Source organism: Seriola aureovittata, chromosome 9 (genome assembly GCF_021018895.1).
Source record: "Seriola aureovittata isolate HTS-2021-v1 ecotype China chromosome 9, ASM2101889v1, whole genome shotgun sequence".
NCBI classification, from domain to species: Eukaryota; Metazoa; Chordata; class Actinopteri; order Carangiformes; family Carangidae; genus Seriola; species Seriola aureovittata.
In genome coordinates this window covers 18,256,191-18,268,574 of record NC_079372.1, presented here as the reverse complement: position 1 = coordinate 18,268,574, position 12,384 = coordinate 18,256,191, and the positions used below count along the sequence as shown (strand labels likewise).

The 12,384-nt window shown below is 40.0% G+C and overlaps 1 protein-coding gene across 2 annotated transcripts in view; it reads left to right on the top strand.

Moving 5' to 3' along the window:
• chchd6a (coiled-coil-helix-coiled-coil-helix domain containing 6a) overlaps nt 1-12,384 on the top strand; it is a 79,205-nt gene that overhangs the window by 44,464 nt on the left and 22,357 nt on the right. For both annotated transcript variants that reach the window (XM_056385890.1, XM_056385889.1), the window contains one exon: nt 4,135-4,270. In XM_056385890.1, the coding sequence (XP_056241865.1) occupies nt 4,135-4,270 (136 nt within the window). The remainder of the gene's footprint in view (nt 1-4,134; nt 4,271-12,384) is intronic.

Below are 12,384 nucleotides of genomic sequence, written 5' to 3'. Positions count from 1 at the left end.
TCTCTTGCCCTCTTTCTCCCTTGTTATCATCTCTCTTTTTCTCTTTAATTCACCATCACTCCAGTATTAATCAAGCTAGTACTGGTGAAGCAGTCTGTTCAGGGATTCCGACCCTCTAACATGTCAAATGACATTTTCCTTCTCGCAGTCTCTCGCTATCGTAAACATTTTTGGACATTTGCTTATTTGTCTTCTTGACTTACAAGAGAAGATCAAAACCATTTAATGTCTGTACATTAAAAACAATGTGGGAGCCAGTAGCAGGAGAGAAATATCTACCTAGGATACATCATGTTGATTGACGACCTTCAGAGGTGCGGGGAGGTGACTTTTTATTTTAAGTTTTAAATATCCCAGGGTTGTCTTCCGCCCCCTTCCTTCCAGTCTTTATGCTAAGCTAGGCTAATGTCTTGCTAACTGTGTTTAACACAGACATTAGAGTGCTATAGATCTTCTCTGTTAAATCTTCAAATCAGATCTGTGTCATATGGGCACAGAAAGCCATAAACATCACACTTCTTATCCCACAATGAATCGACAAGAGTTGTGAGGGGAAGAAGAAAAGGAGGGTGTAAAACAGATGATGATTGATGGTGTAAACTCAAGTCGTTTAGTGCAAGGAAAATCCACTGAGCACCATGCAGAGAGAGTTAATGATAAAGTGATGGCTCTCTCTCTCCACTCTTTTTCATTGCAATCGGGTTTTAGATGCACCCATGAGGTTGAGATATTTTTATGTTTTGTCTCATGTTTTGATATTCACTCACATGAAATATATAGAATAAAGGATTTATTACCTTGGTAATAAGAGAGAGAGAGAGGGACAGTATTATATTCACCTGTATTTTGTGTTATTGGAAGGACAAACTTGAACAGCTTGAACCTCACAGCTGAATGAATGCTCAAAGTAACAGGATTAATCTTAGCGGAGAAAATGTGGTTTGATTGGGGATAAAAATTGTTATTGTTAATTATGTTGAGTTAATTTGATAAATCTGACTTCAGTTACCAACAAACTCTTAACAGGTCAATCTGAAACTGGCAAATCTAGTTAACCGAATAAATGCATAATATTACTCTTTACAGTTTTTCGCTGTGAACTTAGAGAATAAAGTCGAGGTTTTGTCACAGTGCATATCAAGCTAGTTAGGATAAGTTAGTAAACCGGTTTAGATTATGCGTCACACACATGAAAAAAACAACTTTTAAAATTTGAGTTAATAAATTCCCCTGTGACTTTACCACTGTATAGGAAAGTAGCTTTCACAATAATACAGTTAGTCAGTTATTTGGCTGCCACTTGGGGAGCCGGCTCAATTGCGATTAAGGATGTTTCTTCCAGCCCTGCAGGGTTAGTGTTAATGTTTAAACAGTCTTGACACTGAAAGATGTAGTTGTTCGACGTTGGCATTTCCCACACACACTCAGACATTGTAAAGACTTTATTGTCACAACAAACCGAAACATGCAACATATGCCTCACGTGTTGGCTCACAAACAAGATGCTGCAGAGTTTCACTGTTTAACTCGTGTTGCAGTCACCTCAAGTCAGTCACTATATTGGATTCTCTTAATTTTTTCCTCCTCGGGCGCCGCTTCCTATGAGGCGTTAACAAGATTTTCTAATTACTTGCCTGAAACAGTAGAGATACCAATACTTTGTAGTTGACAGGATAGAAATAAAATGGCACAAAGGACAAACAATGCTTCACATGTACAGCCAAAGCCATTAAGGAAAACAGAAAAAACATCACTCTTAACTCCAAGAGAAGCATTGTTTAGAGGCGATAAAAGCATCTTCCTTATCAGTCTCGGAGCTTTGCCAGTAGCTTTTGTAGTTGCTGGTGTTTTTGTTTTTTTGTGTATGTGTTTTTTGTGTCTTTCTCATTTTCCAGTTTCTCCCCTCTTTCATTTTTCTCTCCCTCTCTCTCTCTCTCTCTCTCTCTCTCTCTCGCTCTGCCTTGGTAAGCTGGTCTGCATGGTCCAGAAGTCTGAAGCCTCTGTGTTCCGTCCGCCTTCGCCGCCGGAGATTAAAAATAATGGGCTGCACCATTAATTAAGCAACTAATCTTACTGTTTATGTTTTGTCATATATACTGCTCACAGATGCGTAGAGAACTCCCCCAAAAAATGACTGCTCCCACACACACGTTAAATTGCTTTTGCGTCGCACACACATTAACAACAACAAGCCGACACGCGGCTCGACAAGCTGTCGGAGAGGCTGCTTTACTTTATTCCAGTTAAAAAAAACCAATGCCTCCTACTCATCTCTTTCGATTTTTATTTATTTATTTTTGCGAGCAGCAAAGTTAATATTGTTGATTTAAGACCTCACCTTCAATTTGGTGTAGCATGTAGACAGAGCTTTAGCTTTCGCCGTGGCTGAACCAATTTTCTGCTTCAAGCGCCTTTAATAAACGCAGCGCTATCAGGAGGCTCCGGCTTCCCTGATGAAGGCCATTTATTTCAAATTAAAGGAGAGTTCCTTATCTTCGGCCGCCTCAAACGGACAGAGAGATAAAGATGGCGCGCTTTGGTGTCGTCCCCTCTATGTTGTTAACGTAACGAGAGAAACGGAAGGAGCGAGTGAGGGAGAAGTGAGACAGGAGACTAAAAAAAGTGGAAGAAGACAGATTAAACAGGAAAGATAAACCATTAGAGGTGGTGTGTTGGGGGGGGGGTAATCTGATAGGCTGTCTGTCCTCTTTTTAAAATGGGCTTGTGAGAGAACACCAGTGGATGTTTCGTTCCTCCTTTTTCATCTTTTCATCTCACTTCCTTCCTTTATACGTTTTTCCTCTCTGTGTCTTTTCCTTTTCCTATTTAACCTCCATCACCCTTTCTCAGATAAACTCTGTCTTTGCCTCCATGATATTGTTGCTGATGATGAAGTGTGTATTTGCCTGTGTGGGTATTGGTATGCTGTAATTGAAATGCTGGGGTCAGCTCTCCTCTGTAAATCAAAGCCAAAAAGAGCCTTTAATTTGGCTTTCAATTAAATCTGGTGTTAAATGCTCCTTACAGAGAAGGTGTGTATGCTGGGGCACATTGTGGGGGAGACGATGATGTTCAGAAGTGTGTGTGCGCGTGTGTGTGTGTGTGTGTGTGTGTGTGTGTGTGTGTGTGTGTGTGTGTGTGTGTGTGTGTGTGTGTGTGTGTGTGTGTGTCTATGTGTGTGGAACATGTTCAGTGTGCTTTCATGTTTACGGTGTACTACAAAGTGTGTGTGTGTGTGTGTGCGTGTTTGTGCATGTATCTTTTTATACCTGCGTGGGTGTACATAACTTGCTTGTCTCTGCTTCAATCAGTCAGAATCCATTACAGTGAGGCACCCAGGCAGCCAGCCTGTCATAGTTAACAATCACACAGATAGACAGGCAAATACCAATTATAATACAACCCACATATCAAATTAAGCATGGCTAATTCAGTCTCTCAAAGCACACTTTTCTGCTGTATTTGATCAGAATGATCCTACCCACTCAATTAGATGTGATTTAGCGGTAATTGCATGATTTGCAATGAAGCACGTACTATGCACACCATAGGTTTTTAAACAGGCTGCAGTGGGTGTAAATGTTAATTGTTTTTCAACTTTGTCTTGCCTCATTTAATCAGACCTCTTTTTTTTCTTTTTTTTTCCTTTTTTACACTTTGGTATGTGTCGTTAGTTTTCGTCAACAAAAGCATTGTATCATTTTTGTTTTGTTTGCATTTTTTATTCATTTTTATGTCTTTTTTTATGTCGCCATCTTTGTTGTATACAGTTACCATGGTTACATGTGTCATCTTTGCAAGAAAATGCACAGTTTATCTGTTCACACACGGAGCTCATGTCACTATAACAGAGTGACGCTCTTCAGTAAATCCAGTTATCATTTCCAGACTCCGAACTGCTCTCTCTGTCGTTCTACTCACCGAGCATCACCTCTGCTCTGTGTTCTCCACTCCACCAATACTGAAACTTTACATGCTGGTGCACATCAGTTGTTTTTAAGTGATCCTACTTTTTTTTCAGTTCACATTATTGTTCTGAAAGGGGGGAAAATGCACGTTACTATTTTCTTTCCCTCCATTCCTAATCCCATCTTACTGTATCTCTGTCTGTTTGTTTTTGGGTTTTTTTTGCAGTGCGCGTAATACAGACCCCGTGTGTGCTGGCCTGCAGTCTCAGATTTTATCCTGCTACAGGGAGAACGGAGACCAGACCCTCAGGTGTTCAGACCTCGCCAAAGCTTACATGCAGTGCATCAATGCAGCAAAGAAGGTAAGAGTTTTTTCACATCTAGATTTGGAATATCAGAGAAGCGCCAAAGGTTGAATATATCTGGAGCAAAAGTATTTAAATATAATTATAATGTCAGCAGTCCCATTAAATTGAAAAAAAATAAGTCGTAGATCATAACTTCATTATGAGGAGGACACAGGAATGAATAAAAAAATGGTAAATACAGAAATAGAAAATGATTAATACTATAAAAATATAAAACAATTACATGTAACACTGAACAGTGTAATATAGACAGAATTATATCCTAGTGGAAATAAATAAAGGTTAAAAATAAAGTCAGTGCACATACAAGTACATCATCAATTACGTGAACAGTGATATCTTTTACCATCAAATCTAAACAGTAAACATACAGTATGTTCTCGTAAAGATCATGATGTCAGTAAATGTCAAAATATGCTGCTGAACTGGCACCAGACACATTTAAAGCTTATTAGGTTAAAAGACTAATAGTAAATGACAATAATAAAATCATTTTTTTCTTATTTCTTGTTTTAGTTTTAATGGAAGTGTATTGGGAACTGTGATTTCTCACTGTTGTATACTAGTGGTTGTGACCAAATGATTAGGGATTTTTGTCTATGTTGATGTGGGAATCTCACCTGTGATGCCTTATTACCTCATCCACCTGCCCCTTCCCAGTCTCGGCTCAGTCCCATTCTTGTGAACACAATACATCAATAATGGCTTGAAGGAGTTTTTTTTTCAAATTTTGGCACGAACATTAGATTAGAATTTGGTGGTCAGAGGTCAAAGGTCAAGGTCACTGTGTTTTTGGCCATAAATTCATACGCTAACAATTTAACACAAACATCTAATATGATAAAATGATGGAGTGATGACCTTTTATGTCCAAATGGTCAAAGGTCAGCCTCACTGTGACATCACCATGTTCTGCTCTGGCTTTTATTCTATGCTGTAACTCGGGAAGGGGAGATCGTGACCATATATTCTTGCAACTTGGCTGGTTGGAGGAGGCATTGAACCGTCAGGCAGTGATATCAGAGACTCATGCAGACCGGCTGTCATTTGCTGTGTGAAATGCCTGATTAAGATCCCTGAAACATTGCAGTTTAATGACTTCACCGTAAGTGTTGACAGTGTGCAGGAGCAGCGACTTCCTACCAAAAGTAATAAAAATGTTGAAAATAATAATATCATATTGGACTTCCCCTCAAAGAAGCAATGATTCAGGGAAGTTTGGGACATAACAATCCAGTCTGAGTGGTGGCTTTTGAAGTTCTCTAAGGAGAGACATGTTTTTATTTTCACAGCAGCACTCTGTCTGATGTAAAAGAAAGAAATTCATTTTTTTCCTCATGTTCACAAGATTATTCTAGGGGAGTTGGAAGAAAGAAAAAAAAAACATCTGATTGATAGGGTTTTGAGTGCTGTCACTTTAGGTTTTTACACAGGAAAAAAAGCCTTGTCATTAAAAACAGCTTTCAGACTGAATGTCTGATGCAAAAGTGTGTAATCCAATTTCTCCAGCGCTACCAAACTTCTTTTCCTCCCAAGACTGAGAATGACACCTTTTCAAGGCAAACACAGTTTTGGGTCGCTAATAAAAATAAGTCTTCAGTCACAGTTCAAGTCATCACTGCAACTCTTCGCTCAAGATCACTTCAAGTAAGTGAACAAAAGCAGGTTGTTATCGGAAAACAAGCTGTAAAACCAATCCTTAATTACAAGAAAGAAAGGAGAGCGAGTGGCTCGTCCAGTCAGATGCAGCAGGAACGTCTGCAGTTTCATCATTAGGATTCAAGGATGGTGTGAGATCAAAATGCTTGCACTGCAGACTGTGTTTGACTGTAAATAGGATTATGTAATATTAGGCCTTGTTTAGAAGCTTTTTATGTTCATTTGCATAATGTTTTTGCAGTAAGTTTGAAACCTTGATCCTTGAACCCAGTCCCTCATCACATCGAAAGGAGGACTCACTGTGTTTTTGTATTTTAGCTGTGAAGAGAATCTATAGTGTCACAGAGCTGTTTATCTTGTTAAATAAACACAATCCTGTGATTTGAGACAAGAAACCGTCTCAAATCAGCCGAAACCGTATTACACAGTGGCAAATATGGAGCACCAACATTTACCAAAGCCAGTAAAAGGTTAACTTGCTGATTGGAGGTTTATAAAAACAAAATCCTTGATACAGTGGAAACAGCTTGTAGTGATCACAGTTACAGAATCAACAGCTTAGATCAAAAGGCTCAGGACATAATCATTCCTGTACCAATGCTTTTTAAATAATTTGCTTATGGTAATCAAGTAGTCGCTTGCAGTGTTCATTTTGGGTCGTGTACATGGGTCTTCACTGCTGCGGCTCACTGACTTATTTTTCCTCCTGGTTCCTGCTCCGCTCATGTTTTGGGACTTTCACAGCGCGTCATTATCGGCCCTGCTCTCTCACCGCAGCAGTGTTGCATATGTTATAGGTGAGTGGCTGGGCTTGGAGAAGGAGAGGGCCACGGCGTAGTTTGTTATTTTATCTTTAAATCAGTTTGAATAAAAAAAATGTCGATTAGATGCTCGTCTCCATGAGAAAAAGAAAGAAATTTGGTCACGACAAACGTCCATTTACAGTAAAGATTCCTCTGTATTTCTTTTTACACTCCATTTGAATTATTTAACAGACAGCATGGTTTGTTTATCTACTCATTTATATGTTCGACTTGTCTGATGGTTGTTTATTTTACAGTGTGTCAGTTTCAGCAGTTTCGGCTACAAACTGTAACAAATTAATTTTTAGTGATTATGGTGTCATGCACTTCTCAATGGAGACTTAGATTTAGTTGATATTATTTTGCCTTCATCTTTGGGGTTATCTTTGTCATCGAGCAGTCAACTGAGGTTATAAACTATGCATCTACTGAGTCAAGACATCTTGCCTTTTTCTCTACGCCACTTCCTTGTATTTCATCTGCAATAAAGACCAGACAGGAACCTCTACTTATGCATGCACTCAGTAAAATCCAGCCTTTGTACTGTACTTTCCAGCATTCCACGTTCCTCAGTTGAACCTGCTGCTGTATTATTCAAAAGCAAAAGCCAAGTTCCTCAAGTATGTGCATCTCTGCAGCAGTTTTAAGTTACAAATTCACAAAAAGTTAGAGAGAAAATTGCAAGGAGGAGGAGGAGGAAGAGGAGGAGGAGAGCAAGTTGGAGGACAGAATACTGGAAGCTTGCACTTCCAAAGTTTCTACAGTACAGGCATTTGAAGGTGTAGCTGCTCATCATGTATCCAAACAACGTATTACTCTGCCTCATGCTGGTCTCTGCTCACATCTCCGCTGCGTTGCTCAGGGGCACTGAGGCTTCCCCTGGCATACAGTAATACAGCATCTGATAATCAGCCTGCTGAAACGTGATTTCTCCGCTCTTGTACTAATGTAATGTGTGCGTGGCTGCCTGTACGTGTGCGCACTGTCAATGGCGTCTGAACCTTTGTTATCTGCCTTGTATTACACCATCCACACACAAACGCACATTCATATGCACACAGTTGACAGTATGCTTATGGTCTTGTATTTCTGCACTTATGAGAACCAAATGTCCTTACAAGGCTAAGCAGAGAGTGTGTGTGTGTGTGTTTGTGTGTGTGTGTGTGTGTGTGTGTCTGTGTGTGTGTGTGTGTGTGTGTGTGTATGCGTGCGCGAAAATCTCTTTCTCATATTAGCTGGTGTGAGATAACGAGGAGTGAAGTGAAGACTCTTTGAAGACCGTCTTTAAAAGAGCACAGCGGATCATGCACTGTGTGTGTGTGTGTGTGTGTGTGTGTGTGTGTGTGTGTGTGTGTGTGTGCATGCGTGCGTGCGTGCGCGTGCATGTGTGTGTTTGTGTGTGTGTGAGTGGTGCATGAATAGCTTGCTACATTGCAGTCTGCTTTAACCTACACATCAAGGTCTTTCCTCTTGATTGGCCCCCGAGGCATCTCCCTGACTTTCACCCCATCAATTTGAAAGTTTATAAAGTTCTTCCTCCATTTTCTGTCTTTAAAAGCTGTCACAGTTAGTTTGGTTATTACTGATAACTTTTTTTTCCTGTTGAGTGGAAGCTGCAAAAGCTGTGAAATAGCAGTTAACAAGTGCGAGATGCTTCTTTTTGTTTGGAATAAAAAACATTGCCACCCATCATGTTGAACTTTTAAAGACAGAATAACAACCTTTATAGACAGAACCAGTATTAGGTGGTCAATACTTATTACTACAATAGCACTATGTCTGCGTTTTCTCTACCCACTCTTTCCATCAAACTTATTTTTAATGGAATTGTCTCAATCAGAGGATTTTCTGTCTATGTTGGCCTCAATGTCCATCCATTGATCGAAGTATTATTATATATATGGACATAAATATCAATAACTGTGGTTTTCTAAATATGCTAGCATTGATTAACTACCTGTTACCAAGTCACAACAACAGCCCCCTGAAGGACACTGTCGGCAGCTCAGTTTCCACTTGAACAGACAGACACGAAAAGCTGCTGCTGAGCCCTGACTGCTTTAGAGGTTAAGGTAATAAATGAGAAATAATGATGTGATATGCTTAGCTAAAGATTTAAGTGGAGATTTTGCTCACTGCTAACAAGTTAGTGTCGCCTCCCGAAGCAGCTGAAAAATTAAGCCAACATGGAAGTGCCAAAAGCTGCAGTTCCTCGAATGGCTGCTTGAGTCTGGGTCCAAAAAACGAGTCAAGCCAAGCCAAGATGGCGACAGTGGAGCAGCTCACTCCGAGCTTCAAAACTGCTCTTCAGAAACCTGTGGGTGGCATAATGGAGGCTACGTCAGTCTTTATTTACAGTCTCTGGGTCCCCTCACTGCAAGCAAGCTGTTAGCATAGCAAGTGCTTTCTTTACTCTAGAAACCCGTCTGAAAGTTTCATTTTGTTTTATTTTTGTCACAGAATTCAGATTGATTGAGCGCAACTGATAAAATATCCCATTAACATTTGTCATTTTAGCGAAGTGACTAAACTAAAGTAAAAATTTGTGTAATTCACTTCAGTTTATTAAATGTTTCTGAACTTTACTTTTTACTTTTTGAGTAAAAAAAAAAAAAAGAGTATATCTCACAAAAGAACCTAATATGTAGTTTAAATTGTGGCCCTGACTTTATCTTCTGTTTTAATTTACAGACAGGTGATTTTCATTCTCAGTATTTTAAGCTATCAGTAATTATCTATCTATGAATAATTGGTCCCAACTCTAAAAATATTCACATTATCAACCTTTGAAACGACGCCACATACTTCATGATCTTTGCTTCACACTCTTCATTAGATTTTCCTCTCTGCCTCATATGAAAGTCTAATGCAGAACTGTGGCAAAAAAAATTCTTTTTCATATTTAATTCTTTAAAATGCAAATGTTTGAGTCCAACAAACTGGTTGGAAATGATAGTGTGATAGTTCTACTGTGTCCATTTAATAAAGCAAAACATTGTTTCCTTCTCTCTCCTGTAATGCATATTAAATGTGCCGTGAGGTCAGGGAAAATTTGTTATTTCTGTTTTTGTCTAATTTCTAAGAACAGCTGACGAGTGATGTCCTCGGTTGTGAATATAACTTGAATCCGTTCAAAAGTTTAGATTGAGCGAGAGGAGCTACTGCTAGTTTAGTTCATCAAGTTTTAGAATGAACTGATAAAGTTTTTAGTGGGTGAAAGACGACTTTAACTGGGACTGAATTTGTTCCAGTTCTTGTTTTGTCTTCCCAGTCTCACAGATGCAGCTGTGATGTGTTTTGATCAGTGTCACAGCAGGTCAGCGGACAGGCCTGCATGTCACCGCCGTCCTCCAGCTGGCTTACGCTACCGTCTCTGTGCGTGCGTGTGTCTTTGATGGCAAATGAGGGGGTGGGGGTGGGGATCCCACGGAGCCTGCAGAGGCAGTGCACACGACCTCTCGTCATTATTCTCTGGGAGGCTGAGCCTGACGCGCCACATGGAAGACATACACACTGTCCAGTGGGACGCTGTAGTCATTCATCTGCTCTCTCAGATGCAGATACATACACAACAAACGCACACAAACACACTGTGTGTACGCCTGGTGGGATTCTCAAGTCATTTAGGGCCAATCTCAGAAAGAGCCCAGCTCTGATGCTGATCAGTGTCGGTCTGCGCTCACAGTGGAGAGGAGAAGTAGGAGAAAGACAGACTGAAAAATAAGAGACGACGCAAGAGACGTACAAAAGAAACTTGGCAAAGAAAATCTGTACAGAGTAGTACAGAACAGATTCTATGTAGGTGAGAGTGAAAATACCCAAATTGAGAGGAAAAAGGAGCAGGTGAAGGATATAGAGAGAGTTTTGGGAAAACACAGAAGGATGACTGATCCAATCACAGATATGTGTGTGGAGCTACAGCAAGGTTGGGATCTGGTCGGCTGAAAGTTGAGACCTCTGAATCTTTAAATGCTGTTATTTTCCCCTTCAGCAAGGCCAACTACTGAGGCGTACACACACTCACATGTATATATCCGGAGCCCCGCTGTGGAGTACAGACATGGCAGGCTTTGGGTCTAATACCCAGGGAGCCACCCCTAAAGTTAAAAGCTGCCTGTCAGAATGGAAAGAGAGAGAGAGAGAGGGGAGGTGAAAAAGGACCGGAGAGAGAAGAAAGAGGTAGAATCAGAGTGAAGCAAAGAAAGTTTTTAGAGTGGTGAGAGGCAGCAGAGTGATTGAGAAAGAGATTTGGAAACACTTCTACGTCTGTGAACCTAGATTTTTCTGTGATCTAGCTAGCTAGCCAGTTCCTCCGTTCCCCTTTTCTCTTGTCATGCTATCATTGTTTGCGAGTCAGTGTATTTACAGTTATTGGCTATTGTCATCATTTCCATCCTGGTCATAAAGCAGCAACTGTGTAAGAGAAGAAGGCCATCCACATCCTTGTTCCACGCAAAAATAAAAAATAAGAGGCTTGAACAGTGTCAGGTAGCCAAACGATTGTGTTGTCCTCCGAAGTAACAGCAACAAAAGATATTTTCTGTGGACTGTTGTCTGACTGTCTCCTTGGTGCAGCAGTGGATAAGTAACTCCTTGCTGTCACATTTGGGTTTGTTGATGAATCCAATCTCATTTTGTCAGTCAAATCGTTGTAATTCATTTTCTTTGACAACAGCATGCCGACCTGTAAACCAAATCTACCCAACAACAAAAGTAATGGTAATGCACTCAGATAAAGATGATTGAAATGTACAGGTCTCATTTCTGTTTGCTTCTTCTATGCTCTCAGCTCTTGTGCTGTAAGCTAGCAACGTTGGCTTTAACCTACTTTAAGATCAGAAATTGGCATCACTTTGCTACTGACAGAGCCAACAGATAGGATTTTATTACTGAACTGTGACCACAACACTCTTATTTCTTTCACTCTGTGGAAATCTAATGTTTTTACATACAGTGACAGTGGACAGACATAAAAACATGAGACTGGACATGTAGGCTATTGGTGTGGGGTGGTTGTTATGCAGATAGGCTGGACAGTAGTGTCCCTAAAAATACATATACACTGTATGTTCTATATTTAAGAAGAAGCCTCAGTGATAATGTTGAGTTTTTCTTGTTTGTTTGTTTTTTTTTTAAATAAAAATAAACATGACAAAATGCAATCGGGACAATGACTCGAGAATAGTCACTCTTTTAACATACTGTACACATGATATGTGAATATTGTATTTATGTATATTTGAAGTCAGACCGGAAAATTCTGAGCCCATCCTTTTAAATTTGTCTGGCACAAAAAGGATGTACTAGATTTTCCTTTGTGGTGCTCCATGTATGACATCCTGCTTTGCAATTCAGTGAAATCATCCTTGACGATTGACATCAAGGGTAATTGTTGGCAACCAAGATACAGGATGGGGAAACATGTCTGTTAGCACAGCAGCCTGAATAACTTAACAGTCTGGAAGACTTACATGTGATAGATATCAAGAGACAAGCAGACTGACTACAGCTCACAACCCTGTCTCCTAGAGATGATGTTCATAGACAACTAAACCGCAACAGCAAATATGGTTTGTAGGAAACGTGATGGCTGGCTGGATTACATTCAGAGGCAAGGTGTGTTTTTGAATGAATGAAGCCTCACAT